Source organism: Watersipora subatra, chromosome 4 (genome assembly GCF_963576615.1).
Source record: "Watersipora subatra chromosome 4, tzWatSuba1.1, whole genome shotgun sequence".
Classification (NCBI taxonomy): domain Eukaryota; kingdom Metazoa; phylum Bryozoa; class Gymnolaemata; order Cheilostomatida; family Watersiporidae; genus Watersipora; species Watersipora subatra.
Genome location: NC_088711.1, coordinates 6,048,011 through 6,068,721, shown reverse-complemented (window position 1 = coordinate 6,068,721; position 20,711 = coordinate 6,048,011). Strand labels below are relative to the sequence as shown.

General features: G+C 33.3%; 1 protein-coding gene across 2 annotated transcripts in view; it reads right to left on the bottom strand.

The window, feature by feature from the left end:
• LOC137393352 (nucleoporin p58/p45-like) overlaps positions 1-19,546 on the bottom strand; it is a 42,268-nt gene extending 22,722 nt beyond the window's left edge. For both annotated transcript variants that reach the window (XM_068079866.1, XM_068079864.1), the window contains exons 1-6: positions 19,481-19,546; positions 16,516-16,575; positions 13,811-14,471; positions 13,384-13,449; positions 12,969-13,143; positions 12,589-12,787 (exon numbers count right to left, since the gene is read on the bottom strand). In XM_068079866.1, coding sequence (XP_067935967.1) covers positions 12,589-12,787; positions 12,969-13,143; positions 13,384-13,449; positions 13,811-14,471; positions 16,516-16,575; positions 19,481-19,517 — 1,198 coding nt within the window. In that variant the 5' untranslated portion in view covers positions 19,518-19,546. The remainder of the gene's footprint in view (positions 1-12,588; positions 12,788-12,968; positions 13,144-13,383; positions 13,450-13,810; positions 14,472-16,515; positions 16,576-19,480) is intronic.
• Positions 19,547-20,711: the final 1,165 nt, after the last annotated feature.

Below are 20,711 nucleotides of genomic sequence, written 5' to 3'. Positions count from 1 at the left end.
TAGACAATGTATCATATGTCATACCTTTTAAACCATAAGGTCTGTGAAATAGACTATGTATCATATGTCATACCTTTTAAACCATAAGGTCTGTGAAATAGACTATGTATCATATGTCATACCTTTTAAACCATAAGGTCAGTGAAATAGACAATGTATCATATGTCATACCTTTTAAACCATAAGGTCTGTGAAATAGACTATGTATCATATGTCATACCTTTTAAACCATAAGGTCAGTGAAATAGACTATGTATCATATGTCATACCTTTTAAACCATAAGGTCTGTGAAATAGACTATGTATCATATGTCATACCTTTTAAACCATAAGGTCAGTGAAATAGACTATGTATCATACGTCATACCTTTTAAACCATAAGGTCTGTGAAATAGACAATGTATCATATGTCATACCTTTTAAACCATAAGGTCTGTGAAATAGACTATGTATCATATGTCATACCTTTTAAACCATAAAGTCTGTGAAATAGACAATGTATCATATGGCATACCTTTTAAACCATAAGGTCTGTGAAATAGACTATGTATCATATGTCATACCTTTTAAACCATAAGGTCTGTGAAATAGACAATGTATCATATGTCATACCTTTTAAACCATAAGGTCTGTGAAATAGACAATGTATCATATGTCATACCTTTTAAACCATAAGGTCTGTGAAATAGACTATGTATCATATGGCATACCTTTTAAACCATAAGGTCAGTGAAATAGACAATGTATCATATGTCATACCTTTTAAACCATAAGGTCTGTGAAATAGACTATGTATCATATGGCATACCTTTTAAACCATAAGGTCAGTGAAATAGACTATGTATCATATGTCATACCTTTTAAACCATAATGTCTGTGAAATAGACTATGTATCATATGTCATACCTTTTAAACCATAAGGTCTGTGAAATAGACAATGTATCATATGTCATACCTTTTAAACCATAAGGTCTGTGAAATAGACAATGTATCATATGTCATACCTTTTAAACCATAAGGTCTGTGAAATAGACTATGTATCATATGTCATACCTTTTAAACCATAAGGTCTGTGAAATAGACAATGTATCATATGTCATACCTTTTAAACCATAAGGTCTGTGAAATAGACAATGTATCATATGTCATACCTTTTAAACCATAAGGTCTGTGAAATAGACTATGTATCATATGTCATACCTTTTAAACCATAAGGTCTGTGAAATAGACTATGTATCATATGTCATACCTTTTAAACCATAAGGTCAGTGAAATAGACTATGTATCATATGTCATACCTTTTAAACCATAAGGTCGGTGAAATAGACAATGTATCATATGGCATACCTTTTAAACCATAAGGTCTGTGAAATAGACAATGCATCATATGTCATACCTTTTAAACCATAAGGTCTGTGAAATAGACTATGTATCATATGTCATACCTTTTAAACCATAAGGTCTGTGAAATAGACAATGTATCATATGTCATACCTTTTAAACCATAAGGTCTGTGAAATAGACAATGTATCATATGGCATACCTTTTAAACCATAAGGTCTGTGAAATAGACAATATATCATATGTCATACCTTTTAAACCATAAGGTCTGTGAAATAGACAATGTATCATATGGCATACCTTTTAAACCATAAGGTCTGTGAAATAGACAATGTATCATATGTCATACCTTTTAAACCATAAGGTCTGTGAAATAGACTATGTATCATACGTCATACCTTTTAAACCATAAGGTCTGTGAAATAGACTATGTATCATATGTCATACCTTTTAAACCATAAGGTCTGTGAAATAGACTGTGTATCATATGTCATACCTTTTAAACCATAAGGTCAGTGAAATAGACAATGTATCATATGTCATACCTTTTAAACCATAAGGTCTGTGAAATAGACTATGTATCATATGTCATACCTTTTAAACCATAAGGTCAGTGAAATAGACTATGTATCATATGTCATACCTTTTAAACCATAAGGTCAGTGAAATAGACAATGTATCATATGTCATACCTTTTAAACCATAAGGTCTGTGAAATAGACTATGTATCATATGTCATACCTTTTAAACCATAAGGTCAGTGAAATAGACAATGTATCATATGTCATACCTTTTAAACCATAAGGTCTGTGAAATAGACTATGTATCATATGTCATACCTTTTAAACCATAAGGTCAGTGAAATAGACAATGTATCATATGTCATACCTTTTAAACCATAAGGTCAGTGAAATAGACTATGTATCATATGTCATACCTTTTAAACCATAAGGTCTGTGAAATAGACAATGTATCATATGTCATACCTTTTAAACCATAAGGTCTGTGAAATAGACAATGTATCATATGTCATACCTTTTAAACCATAAGGTCTGTGAAATAGACTATGTATCATATGTCATACCTTTTAAACCATAAGGTCTGTGAAATAGACTATGTATCATATGTCATACCTTTTAAACCATAAGGTCTGTGAAATAGACAATGTATCATATGGCATACCTTTTAAACCATAAGGTCTGTGAAATAGACAATGCATCATATGTCATACCTTTTAAACCATAAGGTCTGTGAAATAGACTATGTATCATATGTCATACCTTTTAAACCATAAGGTCTGTGAAATAGACAATGTATCATATGTCATACCTTTTAAACCATAAGGTCTGTGAAATAGACAATGTATCATATGGCATACCTTTTAAACCATAAGGTCTGTGAAATAGACAATGTATCATATGTCATACCTTTTAAACCATAAGGTCTGTGAAATAGACAATGTATCATATGGCATACCTTTTAAACCATAAGGTCTGTGAAATAGACAATGTATCATATGGCATACCTTTTAAACCATAAGGTCTGTGAAATAGACAATATATCATATGTCATACCTTTTAAACCATAAGGTCTGTGAAATAGACAATGTATCATATGGCATACCTTTTAAACCATAAGGTCTGTGAAATAGACAATGTATCATATGTCATACCTTTTAAACCATAAGGTCTGTGAAATAGACTATGTATCATACGTCATACCTTTTAAACCATAAGGTCTGTGAAATAGACTATGTATCATATGTCATACCTTTTAAACCATAAGGTCTGTGAAATAGACTGTGTATCATATGTCATACCTTTTAAACCATAAGGTCAGTGAAATAGACAATGTATCATATGTCATACCTTTTAAACCATAAGGTCTGTGAAATAGACTATGTATCATATGTCATACCTTTTAAACCATAAGGTCAGTGAAATAGACTATGTATCATATGTCATACCTTTTAAACCATAAGGTCAGTGAAATAGACAATGTATCATATGTCATACCTTTTAAACCATAAGGTCTGTGAAATAGACTATGTATCATATGTCATACCTTTTAAACCATAAGGTCAGTGAAATAGACAATGTATCATATGTCATACCTTTTAAACCATAAGGTCTGTGAAATAGACTATGTATCATATGTCATACCTTTTAAACCATAAGGTCAGTGAAATAGACAATGTATCATATGTCATACCTTTTAAACCATAAGGTCAGTGAAATAGACTATGTATCATATGTCATACCTTTTAAACCATAAGGTCTGTGAAATAGACAATGTATCATATGTCATACCTTTTAAACCATAAGGTCTGTGAAATAGACAATGTATCATATGTCATACCTTTTAAACCATAAGGTCTGTGAAATAGACTATGTATCATATGTCATACCTTTTAAACCATAAGGTCTGTGAAATAGACTATGTATCATATGTCATACCTTTTAAACCATAAGGTCTGTGAAATAGACAATGTATCATATGGCATACCTTTTAAACCATAAGGTCTGTGAAATAGACAATGCATCATATGTCATACCTTTTAAACCATAAGGTCTGTGAAATAGACTATGTATCATATGTCATACCTTTTAAACCATAAGGTCTGTGAAATAGACAATGTATCATATGTCATACCTTTTAAACCATAAGGTCTGTGAAATAGACAATGTATCATATGGCATACCTTTTAAACCATAAGGTCTGTGAAATAGACAATGTATCATATGTCATACCTTTTAAACCATAAGGTCTGTGAAATAGACAATGTATCATATGGCATACCTTTTAAACCATAAGGTCTGTGAAATAGACAATGTATCATATGGCATACCTTTTAAACCATAAGGTCTGTGAAATAGACAATGCATCATATGTCATACCTTTTAAACCATAAGGTCTGTGAAATAGACTATGTATCATATGTCATACCTTTTAAACCATAAGGTCTGTGAAATAGACAATGTATCATATGTCATACCTTTTAAACCATAAGGTCTGTGAAATAGACAATGTATCATATGTCATACCTTTTAAACCATAAGGTCTGTGAAATAGACAATGTATCATATGTCATACCTTTTAAACCATAAGGTCTGTGAAATAGACAATGTATCATATGTCATACCTTTTAAACCATAAGGTCTGTGAAATAGACAATGTATCATATGTCATACCTTTTAAACCATGAGGTCTGTGAAATAGACTATGTATCATATGTCCTACCTTTTAAACCATAAGGTCTGTGAAATAGACTATGTATCATATGTCATACCTTTTAAACCATAAGGTCAGTGAAATAGACTATGTATCATATGGCATACCTTTTAAACCATAAGGTCTGTGAAATAGACAATGTATCATATGGCATACCTTTTAAACCATAAGGTCTGTGAAATAGACTATGTATCATATGGCATACCTTTTAAACCATAAGGTCGGTGAAATAGACAATGTATCATATGTCATACCTTTTAAACCATAAGGTCTGTGAAATAGACTATGTATCATATGTCATACCTTTTAAACCATAAGGTCTGTGAAATAGACAATGTATCATATGTCATACCTTTTAAACCATAAGGTCTGTGAAATAGACAATGTATCATATGGCATACCTTTTAAACCATAAGGTCTGTGAAATAGACAATGTATCATATGTCATACCTTTTAAACCATAAGGTCAGTGAAATAGACTATGTATCATATGTCATACCTTTTAAACCATAAGGTCAGTGAAATAGACTATGTATCATATGTCATACCTTTTAAACCATAAGGTCTGTGAAATAGACAATGTATCATATGTCATACCTTTTAAACCATAAGGTCAGTGAAATAGACTATGTATCATATGTCATACCTTTTAAACCATAAGGTCTGTGAAATAGACAATGTATCATATGTCATACCTTTTAAACCATAAGGTCTGTGAAATAGACAATGTATCATATGTCATACCTTTTAAACCATAAGGTCTGTGAAATAGACAATGTATCATATGTCATACCTTTTAAACCATAAGGTCTGTGAAATAGACTATGTATCATATGTCCTACCTTTTAAACCATAAGGTCTGTGAAATAGACAATGTATCATATGTCATACCTTTTAAACCATAAGGTCAGTGAAATAGACTATGTATCATATGGCATACCTTTTAAACCATAAGGTCTGTGAAATAGACAATGTATCATATGGCATACCTTTTAAACCATAAGGTCTGTGAAATAGACTATGTATCATATGGCATACCTTTTAAACCATAAGGTCTGTGAAATAGACAATGTATCATATGTCATACCTTTTAAACCATAAGGTCTGTGAAATAGACTATGTATCATATGTCATACCTTTTAAACCATAAGGTCTGTGAAATAGACAATGCATCATATGTCATACCTTTTAAACCATAAGGTCTGTGAAATAGACTATGTATCATATGTCATACCTTTTAAACCATAAGGTCAGTGAAATAGACTATGTATCATATGGCATATCTTTTAAACCATAAGGTCTGTGAAATAGACAATGTATCATATGGCATACCTTTTAAACCATAAGGTCTGTGAAATAGACTATGTATCATATGGCATACCTTTTAAACCATAAGGTCAGTGAAATAGACAATGTATCATATGTCATACCTTTTAAACCATAAGGTCTGTGAAATAGACTATGTATCATATGGCATACCTTTTAAACCATAAGGTCAGTGAAATAGACTATGTATCATATGTCATACCTTTTAAACCATAATGTCTGTGAAATAGACTATGTATCATATGTCATACCTTTTAAACCATAAGGTCTGTGAAATAGACAATGTATCATATGTCATACCTTTTAAACCATAAGGTCTGTGAAATAGACAATGTATCATATGTCATACCTTTTAAACCATAAGGTCTGTGAAATAGACTATGTATCATATGTCATACCTTTTAAACCATAAGGTCTGTGAAATAGACAATGTATCATATGTCATACCTTTTAAACCATAAGGTCTGTGAAATAGACAATGTATCATATGTCATACCTTTTAAACCATAAGGTCTGTGAAATAGACTATGTATCATATGTCATACCTTTTAAACCATAAGGTCTGTGAAATAGACTATGTATCATATGTCATACCTTTTAAACCATAAGGTCAGTGAAATAGACTATGTATCATATGTCATACCTTTTAAACCATAAGGTCTGTGAAATAGACAATGTATCATATGGCATACCTTTTAAACCATAAGGTCTGTGAAATAGACAATGCATCATATGTCATACCTTTTAAACCATAAGGTCTGTGAAATAGACTATGTATCATATGTCATACCTTTTAAACCATAAGGTCTGTGAAATAGACAATGTATCATATGTCATACCTTTTAAACCATAAGGTCTGTGAAATAGACAATGTATCATATGGCATACCTTTTAAACCATAAGGTCTGTGAAATAGACAATATATCATATGTCATACCTTTTAAACCATAAGGTCTGTGAAATAGACAATGTATCATATGGCATACCTTTTAAACCATAAGGTCTGTGAAATAGACAATGTATCATATGTCATACCTTTTAAACCATAAGGTCTGTGAAATAGACTATGTATCATACGTCATACCTTTTAAACCATAAGGTCTGTGAAATAGACTATGTATCATATGTCATACCTTTTAAACCATAAGGTCTGTGAAATAGACTGTGTATCATATGTCATACCTTTTAAACCATAAGGTCAGTGAAATAGACAATGTATCATATGTCATACCTTTTAAACCATAAGGTCTGTGAAATAGACTATGTATCATATGTCATACCTTTTAAACCATAAGGTCAGTGAAATAGACAATGTATCATATGTCATACCTTTTAAACCATAAGGTCTGTGAAATAGACTATGTATCATATGTCATACCTTTTAAACCATAAGGTCAGTGAAATAGACTATGTATCATATGTCATACCTTTTAAACCATAAGGTCAGTGAAATAGACAATGTATCATATGTCATACCTTTTAAACCATAAGGTCTGTGAAATAGACTATGTATCATATGTCATACCTTTTAAACCATAAGGTCAGTGAAATAGACAATGTATCATATGTCATACCTTTTAAACCATAAGGTCTGTGAAATAGACTATGTATCATATGTCATACCTTTTAAACCATAAGGTCAGTGAAATAGACAATGTATCATATGTCATACCTTTTAAACCATAAGGTCAGTGAAATAGACTATGTATCATATGTCATACCTTTTAAACCATAAGGTCTGTGAAATAGACAATGTATCATATGTCATACCTTTTAAACCATAAGGTCTGTGAAATAGACAATGTATCATATGTCATACCTTTTAAACCATAAGGTCTGTGAAATAGACTATGTATCATATGTCATACCTTTTAAACCATAAGGTCTGTGAAATAGACTATGTATCATATGTCATACCTTTTAAACCATAAGGTCTGTGAAATAGACAATGTATCATATGGCATACCTTTTAAACCATAAGGTCTGTGAAATAGACAATGCATCATATGTCATACCTTTTAAACCATAAGGTCTGTGAAATAGACTATGTATCATATGTCATACCTTTTAAACCATAAGGTCTGTGAAATAGACAATGTATCATATGTCATACCTTTTAAACCATAAGGTCTGTGAAATAGACAATGTATCATATGGCATACCTTTTAAACCATAAGGTCTGTGAAATAGACTATGTATCATATGTCATACCTTTTAAACCATAAGGTCTGTGAAATAGACAATGTATCATATGGCATACCTTTTAAACCATAAGGTCTGTGAAATAGACAATGTATCATATGGCATACCTTTTAAACCATAAGGTCTGTGAAATAGACAATGCATCATATGTCATACCTTTTAAACCATAAGGTCTGTGAAATAGACTATGTATCATATGTCATACCTTTTAAACCATAAGGTCTGTGAAATAGACAATGTATCATATGTCATACCTTTTAAACCATAAGGTCTGTGAAATAGACAATGTATCATATGTCATACCTTTTAAACCATAAGGTCTGTGAAATAGACAATGTATCATATGTCATACCTTTTAAACCATAAGGTCTGTGAAATAGACAATGTATCATATGTCATACCTTTTAAACCATAAGGTCTGTGAAATAGACAATGTATCATATGTCATACCTTTTAAACCATAAGGTCTGTGAAATAGACTATGTATCATATGTCCTACCTTTTAAACCATAAGGTCTGTGAAATAGACTATGTATCATATGTCATACCTTTTAAACCATAAGGTCAGTGAAATAGACTATGTATCATATGGCATACCTTTTAAACCATAAGGTCTGTGAAATAGACAATGTATCATATGGCATACCTTTTAAACCATAAGGTCTGTGAAATAGACTATGTATCATATGGCATACCTTTTAAACCATAAGGTCGGTGAAATAGACAATGTATCATATGTCATACCTTTTAAACCATAAGGTCTGTGAAATAGACTATGTATCATATGTCATACCTTTTAAACCATAAGGTCTGTGAAATAGACAATGTATCATATGTCATACCTTTTAAACCATAAGGTCTGTGAAATAGACTATGTATCATATGTCATACCTTTTAAACCATAAGGTCTGTGAAATAGACTACGTATCATATGTCATACCTTTTAAACCATAAGGTCTGTGAAATAGACAATGTATCATATGTCATACCTTTTAAACCATAAGGTCTGTGAAATAGACAATGTATCATATGTCATACCTTTTAAACCATAAGGTCTGTGAAATAGACTATGTATCATATGTCATACCTTTTAAACCATAAGGTCTGTGAAATAGACAATGCATCATATGTCATACCTTTTAAACCATAAGGTCTGTGAAATAGACAATGTATCATATGTCATACCTTTTAAACCATAAGGTCTGTGAAATAGACTATGTATCATATGTCATACCTTTTAAACCATAAGGTCTGTGAAATAGACAATGCATCATATGTCATACCTTTTAAACCATAAGGTCTGTGAAATAGACAATGTATCATATGTCATACCTTTTAAACCATAAGGTCTGTGAAATAGACAATGCATCATATGTCATACCTTTTAAACCATAAGGTCTGTGAAATAGACAATGTATCATATGTCATACCTTTTAAACCATAAGGTCTGTGAAATAGACTATGTATCATATGTCATACCTTTTAAACCATAAGGTCTGTGAAATAGACAATGCATCATATGTCATACCTTTTAAACCATAAGGTCTGTGAAATAGACAATGTATCATATGTCATACCTTTTAAACCATAAGGTCTGTGAAATAGACTATGTATCATATGTCATACCTTTTAAACCATAAGGTCTGTGAAATAGACAATGCATCATATGTCATACCTTTTAAACCATAAGGTCAGTGAAATAGACTATGTATCATATGTCATACCTTTTAAACCATAAGGTCTGTGAAATAGACAATGTATCATACGTCATACCTTTTAAACCATAAGGTCTGTGAAATAGACAATGCATCATATGTCATACCTTTTAAACCATAAGGTCTGTGAAATAGACAATGTATCATATGTCATACCTTTTAAACCATAAGGTCTGTGAAATAGACTATGTATCATATGTCATACCTTTTAAACCATAAGGTCTGTGAAATAGACAATGCATCATATGTCATACCTTTTAAACCATAAGGTCTGTGAAATAGACAATGTATCATATGTCATACCTTTTAAACCATAAGGTCTGTGAAATAGACTATGTATCATATGTCATACCTTTTAAACCATAAGGTCTGTGAAATAGACAATGTATCATATGGCATACCTTTTAAACCATAAGGTCAGTGAAATAGACAATGTATCATATGTCATACCTTTTAAACCATAAGGTCTGTGAAATAGACTATGTATCATATGTCATACCTTTTAAACCATAAGGTCAGTGAAATAGACTATGTATCATATGGCATATCTTTTAAACCATAAGGTCTGTGAAATAGACAATGTATCATATGGCATACCTTTTAAACCATAAGGTCTGTGAAATAGACTATGTATTATATGGCATACCTTTTAAACCATAAGGTCTGTGAAATAGACAATGTATCATATGTCATACCTTTTAAACCATAAGGTCTGTGAAATAGACTATGTATCATATGTCATACCTTTTAAACCATAAGGTCTGTGAAATAGACAATGTATCATATGTCATACCTTTTAAACCATAAGGTCTGTGAAATAGACTATGTATCATATGTCATACCTTTTAAACCATAAGGTCTGTGAAATAGACAATGTATCATATGTCATACCTTTTAAACCATAAGGTCTGTGCAATAGACAATGTATCATATGTCATACCATTTAAACCATAAGGTCTGTGAAATAGACAATGTATCATATGTCATACCTTTTAAACCATAAGGTCTGTGAAATAGACAATGTATCATATGTCATACCTTTTAAACCATAAGGTCTGTGAAATAGATTTTGATACCAAATTAATCAGAATAAAATTTTACATCGGCTTTTGCCATAAACAGTCTACAAATGTGCTGCAGAATGCACTCGGGCACTTTTTCAGTCGCTTCCTCTACTTCCATGAGTAATAACCAGAGCGTGCTGTGAGTCAGAGGAGTTATCACCATTACTACAGGCCACATCATTATTATCATTACAAATATAATGATCACTGTCACGAGTAATATTACTAAATAGAGAATGATCAAGAAGGGATCTACAATTTGTCAGACACTTGACACTTTGTAACTGTAAAGTGTCTGACATGACTGGTCATTGCGAATAAGAAATTGCGATAACATTTTAACGATTTGCAAAGTGAAACTCAGTTCAGGTTGTAAACATGTTTTCCATTTGCTGAACTCCAGACAAGAAGATTGTTCCCATTTGTTTAGGTACAGCCACAAGTGGCTAATTAACCATCTACCAATCAGAAACATTTTCTACTAAGCCTTCTAAAGCCACACCACACAAATCTTAGCCTTTTGGCTGTGCTTAGCCACACTACCCGCTAGAGGTACGAAATTTATTATTAGACACAAAAATGGTCAAACCAAGAAAAATTAACGGAAAGCACAAATTTTACATTATGGATGTCATCTTGTTCGGTAACAACTTCCTCTTGTACTAAAGTTAGAGAACTAAAGCCTTGAGAGAATATTTAATATTTAATGCCTGAGCCTGAATGAACAATTCATAATTTTATTGCTTATGGTCAAACTGAAAATCCATCACATAAATAAGAACCATTTGTAGTCAAGGCGAGATCTTTTTACAAAAACTAATCATTTTACTCAAATTTATCTAAATTGTATAAGATTAGATGAGAAACTTGTAGACTTTTTATATAGATGGTAGACTTATATATATATTTAGCATCACTTTGTATATGATGAGTGTTTATGTACTCACGCCTAGAATAAGAGAGATACTAAAAGAGGGAATGTAGTTGCTAGAGCTGCCTTCCTTTTGTAAATTGCTATTAAAAATGTGTTCAGATTCGAACTAAGTTATAAAAGGCTGGATGGTTGTGATATTTTATTGTCGATTACTTTTTCAACTACAAATTGAAAATATTTGCAGAATTTACATATAACATAAAAAATGACAGAAAAGGTTACCTGAAATTATGAGTAAATTACTACAACTTTGCTTAAGAATACAAACAGATATTGTGATACAAAACAAAGACTCAGCCTGGCTGTTTTGTGTATCGCTGCTAAAAACTAAGCCCCAATTCCACCTTCAAAAAATGCTAAAATTCTATGCCATATAAACATAAAACTGAGTGCTAAATATCAACTCGTAATCTAACAAATGCGTCTTACTCGGAGCAGATTCCTCTCCAACACGCCTTATTTTTTATGAAAACAATATCAAGGGCTCTCCTCAAATTCACCATTTGCAGGTTTTGTGCTGCACATAATACAGAGTAAGCATTTAGATACAACTTGATTTAACATATCCTAGGTTAGTGGCTTTGCATAGTCATAATAAAATGATCGGGTCTTTTGGGTGCTTGCTTTCAATTGATAAATGCAATTATGAGCAATTTGTACCTAAAGGCAGCACAAATTTGTACCTAAAACCACCGTTGTAATCAGGTTATTTTACACCAAACTGAAGAAACTTTAACACAAAATATAACTAATTTGATAATTCTATCAAGAGTACCTTTGGGGGTGATGGGTGATCCTTGTTGAGCCCCCACCAGATAACCTTCGGTATCTTCTATCAATTTTCGGTAGTGAGTCATTCTCGTGTCAAATGCTTCAAGCAGCTCATAGAAGTATTGATTAGGAGCACTGTTCTCATACTGGAGTCCAGCTGGTGTCTCCTTAGTACGGTGTGCCATCTCTACATTCTTTAACTCCTGGAAACATGACCAAAATATTACTTTTCAAGTCAAGCTATTATTTCTCCGGGTGTAACTAAATGAACATCAAATGCGTTCAATTACTTTCTTGCGATTATGTGAGACTCAACATAATCCCAATGTTTTGGTTAGCTGAATATACATGAATGACTGAGTATTATAAGCAAATGTGTCTCGCCTGAGAAGTCTGCTGTTTCAATTTGTCCAGTGATACTACATTTCTGTGGAGACCGACAGTGACAGTGGACAGCAAGTGCTTGAGAGAGTCTGTTTGTTCCCTCACCTTACCCATCTGCTGATTGGATACAATTGAGATTTTAGCAGCAATGTCCTTCTGCTCCTTTACATATTCCCTGCAATATTCAGGTCATGTGTTGATGTGAAAGCTAGACCAACCACCAACTTGGTTACTATCTTATCATAATTAAAACTTGTCTCAAGAACGCATAAAATGAATGTTGGGTCTCTAGCTTGGCTGAGGCGCTGAGGCACATGATCAAAAAGTGGCTTTGAGAATTTGGCACAGATAACATGGTGAAGGGTATACTATGAGCTAGACCCGGCTAACCATGGGGAAGCTTAACTCGACTCACTTCAGCTTGGTAACTGTTTCCACCAACTCATTTGGCATTGCCTCCTCTTTTACCCTTTTCCCATCGCTAAAACAGAAGTGATATATAAACACGAATTAAATAATTTTTGCAAGTTTATAAGTTTTACACAGCTGCTCTCCAGAGTGCTGAGACTGGGCCATTGCTGCAAGTCCCTTTTCAGCTTCGCTTACTACTTGTTGATCAACCTCCCCTCCCTACTTATCAATCATAAAGAAACTCAGATCACATTTTCCATTTTATGCGAGATGAATGCTTTTATAATGTACCTACGGTATAATGATGCCCCAGACTTCTGCTCTACACCAAGGAAGAGTAAAACTCTTGATGCACGTTATGCAAGACATACAACTTTGTCCCCGAAAGCTTTCAATAGGATTATCTAACCGAGACAAGAACAAACACCTACCCAGCTCCAGAAGTTTTGCTGGCATTCTGTGCACTGCTAGCTGGGTCCACTCCTCCAAGACCTTTGGTGGCAGACGATGTTGTTGCCGGCACGGAGCTTGTCCCACCAAGACCTCCTAAAGTAAGGCCACCAGAAGAGGTAGATGATACAGTTGTTGCAGTTTGTTTAGTAGATAACAAACCAGTCGATGTTGCACCACCAAATGTTATTCCACCAAGTTTTGGAGCAGCTGTTGTGCCTAGTGCTAGATTACTGGTCTTGTTTTGCGTTTGAACACCTAACAGAGTTGGTGCAGTGCTACTTGTAGCGCCCAAAGTCAAACCACCAGTGCTTCCAGCAGTCGCAGAGGTGGTTGTGCCTAACTTGAGACCTCCTGATGTGCTAGTCGTAAGACCCGATGTGCCAAATGAAAAACCACCAGAAGTGCTGGTAGCCGTACTACTCGATGTGGTAGTTGCGCCTGTGAGAGAAAAGTTAAGAGATCCAGGGGTAGATGCTGTCGACAAAGAATTAGTAGTGGCTACACCTGGCTTCTGTCCATAAGCAGGAGGAGGAGCTACAGTAGAAGCTGCAGAAGATCCACTCGCGAAGGAAAATGGCGCTGTTCCAGCAGAAGTGGTAGCGATTGACAATGGCTTGCCAAAGCTGAAACCACTTGATCCTAAAACAGTGATATTTGTTATCTCCAAAGATGCCATCAAATGCAGGTGATTCATGAAATACCACGAACATTGCTTGTAAGCTCATTATAAGTGAAATTTTTTTTTGATAATTTCAACTGATAATAATCAATACACCAGCAATGTACAAAATCCATGTGTCTGTGATCCATGACTTAGATGCATCCAGCAGGTCTATATGAACTGTATTTACATACTTTCATCTCTATAAACTTTATAAAACTTAAAACTCTCAACAACTATATTGCAAAGCTTACCCACAAATAATCAAACCTAAATTTCTTCTTAGCCTGCAAGACTCAATCTGCATTCTTGTCTTCCAAACAAGAACTTGTTGAACATCTACCTGGTTGTATGATGTGTTAAGCAATGGCCAATATCACTGTACATGTACTACCATTCTAAACAATTGGTCAAGCAAAAAATAAGCATAACTTGTGCTCAAACTAAAAAGTTATGTTTGTATATTTCGAAAGTATAAAATTTAATTTAATAAGGAACAAACCTAACTCCAACATAAGAAATTAAACTAGAATTTTCTTCCTATTAATACAATGACATAATTCAAGAGATGATGTAATACAGCCTACGCCATAACTGTATGTCTCAGCCTTAAAAATTTTGCGCAGTATGCATATTTCTAGGTGGGGTGAAAATACAAATTTCTATATTTAATGTTTAAACAAGTTTGTAATGAAAATTTTTTTCCAGTTATTCGAAGTATTATAATGGCAACATACTGTGATATACGACGAGGAGACAAGTACATATCCAAAGGTGTCACAGATCATTGACATAGTGTCATAAACCAGAATCTCTTAACAATCCATCATTTTTTTGACGTCATCAAGTCGTTTGCACATGCGCTCGTTCACGAAAAAGCCGCCATATTTGAAGAAAACGATCGTTACTCTTTTATTTACTAGTACTTTTTGGTGTTGTTCTGATACTATAATAAAAAATTGCAAACAAAAGCATCGTTTTCAAAAATTCATTGCAAAAGCTTTGTGTTTTTAACGATAAAATTGTCTATAAGGATGGCCGACAACGATAAAATGACGTCACGAAAAAACGAAGGATATGCTGTTAAAGAACTGCGAGTCGATGAGAGAGCACCAGCATTCTCATTAATATCTCATGCTTGATGCTCAACTAAGAGCTAACAATCATAGACAAAGCTTCATAAACAAACGAGTTGTGACTGTAACCATTCGCTTATGACAATTATCTAAAAGTTTTGATTTTTTATGATGTTCACCTATACAAACTTAAGTTTTCAAATTTATGTCTAACAGTTTGCTAAAAATTTGGTAAAAAGCCATCTTCTGTCACACAAAGTCATATCCATATATCATAGATAATAAAAATTCTCAGCTACTTGATAAGCAAGAATTAGACTGTTTCATGTAATTTTTTGTCGATTACAGCTCTTCAGACTCACAGCTAGTCGATCTGCATTCGTTTGGTTAAAAACTCAAGTAAATGAATTTGAATCAATTGACAACTTGTACTTACTGATCATCTTACACGTGATCACAAAAGACAAATACTCACGAGAAACCTCACTAAACACTTTATATAATATTTTTATATAGAAATTCCAGTGAATTATTTTCAGCAGTTTTCCAAGAACTACATAAATTTTAAAGCTTTATAAATAAATAGGTTTATTATAATTTCTCTCTTGTCATTAAAGTTACTGGTGACTGAGCAGCAACTACCAACTTTCACAGTCGGTGAGTAGATTGAACTCATAGGAAAACCCTTCTTGTTGGACAGGATATAAACAAGCTATTCACCGTGTCAAAGCGATTGCTAAAAGCGTGTGGCAAAAAAACCTTTCACAAAATGTTTGCAACAAAATAAAACTTACTTTTTCACTAATCTAAAAAACAAACTGCAAGTTTTAGTCAATCGTTGTGAGCCCAAATCTGACACTCGAGTCGTGTAAAGACACAAGGGAAACATTGAAAAGAGCTGTTGCAAGCTGACCAAGTAAACCTAATGCTAATATGAAGCACTGACCTGACGCTGTTGAGGCAGGATTAGTTGCACTGGTGAGCGCTGACAACTGCAACCCACCTCCTAGAAAGAGAATAAGCAACATTACCATAAACGTCGACTATCATATAAGGAGAGATGTGGATTTTTTACACGAATAGACCTCTGAATTTGACCTCTGAATTTGACCTCTGAATTTGACACCTGAATTTCACATCTGAATTTGATGCGAAAATGCCTTGGAAGCCTACATTTACATATAAATTTCATTTTGGTCAGAATCAACTACAGATGCTTATACCAACATAAATTCAGAAATAAACGATTGATTTCACTCATCTAGAAATAACCCTCGAACACTCTGATGTGTATTTTTTTAATTCTTGTTACCAAAAAACCAAGTTATCCCAAGTTATATATATGATCAATATTATTGATCATATATGACAGACAGTCAGCGTTCAGACCAATTACCTCAACGCAACGGTAATCCAATAATGATTATTGCTTTGCTGACTGGTATTCAAAAACACAATATACCATTAGTAGAAGTGGCCTTGACACAATTGCCAGGCTGTCACCTTAATACTTAATAAACATTTATTAAGAAAATTATTTGTACTGAACAAATAATTGGATTGGCCTTTTTCCGTCTGCCGGAAAAAGGCCTACAAATTTCGGCTATCGATATAATGTGCAAGTTATGCGAAATAAAGACGCACTTTTATCCCAGCTTCCAGCAGACTTAATGGATATGAATGGATCCATTCGATACAATGGATACGAGTGACTTCAACTAATATAAGCTAATAGAGAAGCTTTGTTGAGACGTACATGTATAATCTAGTTACACATTGGTTAAACTAGTAAGTGCTATTTCTTAGTTACAAGAGTAAATGTTTGTAGCCTGATTCACCAGGGCAATTCTTTTTGCTATTTTATTAATTTCTACTTACTTTTTTATTCTTTTGTTAAAAAAATTGCTGTTTAAAAAAACAATCTGTTGCAGTTTCGTGATATTTTATATTTTGGAGGCAAACTGAGAGTCAAAACCAGAAAAAAGCGTTACAGAAACTAAACAAGCAACAATGTGATATGACGAGCAATAAATTTGTTCCGCTTAAAGCACATAAATTACATAATTTTTTTATTATATATTTCAATACATCAGAGTCTTGGCTTTCAAATGAGCCTATATTCAATACACAAAGAATAATAGAACTATAAAAAATGGGGTGTCAAAAGTACGTCCTGCAAAAAAACACTTGGTTCAGGTACTCAAAATGTGACGTCATAATTCTCATTTAGCCTTAGGTCGTCGATCCCTTTCGCTGCCATTGAGGCTGCGTTTTTCTGTCACAATCGGTGCTGTTAAACCCGAAGAGCGCTAATAATAAACTAAGATTCTAGATAATCAACCATGCCCGCGATCGTGCTAACGCCCGACCAATACAAACACATCTTCTGGGTTAATTAATTATGCTTCAATAAATGTACTGTCGTTGATAAAGGTAATGAAATCACATCGATTAAATTATTACCTGCGGTTGCGTGGCCCTTGGACTAAATGTCAATCGCACTTTCGCGAGATCATGCAATGCTTGAAATTAATTAGTCTCAGTCGTCATCCTCAACATCACATTAAAAATAAAGAGCTAGTGCATAATATCATCGGGGAAATATAGTATGGTTCTTGGAGTCTGAGGTACTTATCATAAAAATAATATGTACATGAAGAACTAATGACACTGATTCCTTTGTCATTTTTATTCGTTCTCTGGAGTCGTCCTACCTTCGCCTGCCAATAGTGTCATTATTGTCACTTTCGTAGTTGATAAATAAGCGGTAAGAGCACACAACAACGAATATGAGAATTGTGAAATTACAATTTTTGAGACTATGCCAGTAAACTTTTTCGCGGTAGAGCTCTGGGGAAATCCTATAAACACCAACCAATGTCTGCCTCACCATGGCAAACAATAGCTCATTCGAAAGCCAAGACTCTGATATATTGAAATATATAATAAAAAAATTATGTAATTAATGTGCTTTAATCAATATTAACAGAGAAATTAACAACGATTTGTAGTTCTACATGAATACCAAATACATATCAATCTACCAACCAACTTGCAATAGACATGATCATTCGAACAAAAGATGGCTTTACAAGCAAGCATGTTAGTCTATATATGAGGTCAAAACGATTTCGTGCATTTTTTAAAAGATTGATTAAACGATATTTGCTAAAGCTATTTGATAAACTATTTGCTTTAATTCAAAGGAAAGCACTACTTTGTTCCATTTTCCACCAATACTACCTCACGCTAGTTTTTATGAGAGCCTAGGGAGGTATAAAACATTCCTTAATATTACTTCATTTAAACTAGTGACATTCAGCTTAGGAGCCCAACACTCTAACGACAGCACTAATCAACCACTTCGGAGCCCAACACTCTAACGACAGCACTAATCAACCACTTTTCAGTGTTTTCGAATAATTGTGCACATACATATTCTCTGCACTTTATCGGCACTTTACACCTGACGGTCTCTCACGGCACACTAGACCATCGCTGTACTAGTATCAATAATATCCTAAGCAAGGTGGATCTCCTGCCATTTGAAAACCAACAAACACAGTTTTTTCAAACATCTTTAGAGAAAAAAATGCTTTGATTTGCTGACTAGGAATCATTTTGAGATTTCAAGATGTGAGGTAAAGGATAAATAAGACGATTGACTACAAATAAATGAGATAGATGCTAATACACAACATATATTAATGTTTAATTCTTAGGGTTGATTCAAAGGCAACTTTTCAACTTCCCTGTCGTTGCCTTACAGGGAATGCAACTCCAGGGGAATGCTCACTCTATTCTATTTTAGTGATGCCGTCATACAAGCTAACAGCACCCTTGGCGAGTTAAAAGAATTGAACAGTGCAAACTAACAGAAAGAAAAGTGAAAGCTGACATAGTCTACTGACCTTGCTGTTGAGTGTTAATGCCAAAATTAAAAGTCATCTCTGATCTCTAACGATCACATTAAGCCTAAAACGATATGAAAAAAATATGTTACAGATGCCATGGGTATCGTTATGTATAATTATGCGGACTGCGAACTGTAGAAAACAGTCTACATGAGAAGAATTTAAGGAATTTGCAGTTATCTACATTGTAAGTGTGTCACAAAATTCATCACATTTGTTACATCTGTGTGAATGAATATCCCATACACTTGGTAGCATACTTTAGCCTAGATTAGTGCACACTTATATCCTGTAATTAAGTCCTGTAGTTACAGAAAGGATGAGTAGCTACCTAGTTTCCCAAGAAAACTGCGTGCACAATATACGGTATCTACTTGTTTGCAATGTTAAAGCATGTATGAAAACATAGTGTAGCTATTTCATTTTTATAGTAGCCAAGTGTAACTGAACCCATATACAGGTATTTTTGATATCACTATTGTTACAGAAGAAATTTAATTATAAAACATTGGCATATTTTGAATCAGATATTCTATTAGAGCTCAACAACCTCTTTCAGATGATGTATAATATGAATATCCATTATGTGATGAATATATATAGATTCACACACCATACATATATAGTTTAGCTATATTGTACAGGGTATAGGGTGTGAATTCAACATTGACCATCTTGACCTACAGTATATATATGGATGCTGATCAACTACCACTATCACATGTATGTTATACCATGTCTATAGAGCAGCTCAACAACGATACTACAGTGAAAGCTTGATTTGATTATTGGTTGATGAAGAGTCGATTAGGCTCTATGAACAATAGAATCTATTGTGAAAATTACACTACTTTTTAATATTATAGACATTACAAATAAAAAGACTGTCGACGTATGCAAAATATGCCATTAAATAAGTTATTAAAAAGCTACCAGAAAATAATCATGTTTCAAATAATTATAAATTAACATGCTGAATAAATTGAAAAAATAGTAAAACAAGCCTCTACTCTAGCCCAACGATAGTGCTAACCACAGATAGAAACATGAATAGTAATTAGATTAATAATAACCATAGAGCACCTTAGACCTTTTAAAAAATAAATTCCTGTATTTAAAAGACATGATTTTTAGGCAAGAGTCTTTATCGCGAATTTAGACAATCCAACATATTTTTAATGGTGTATACTAATTCTACGTTTCATATTTGACTTTGTTTCCAGCGTCA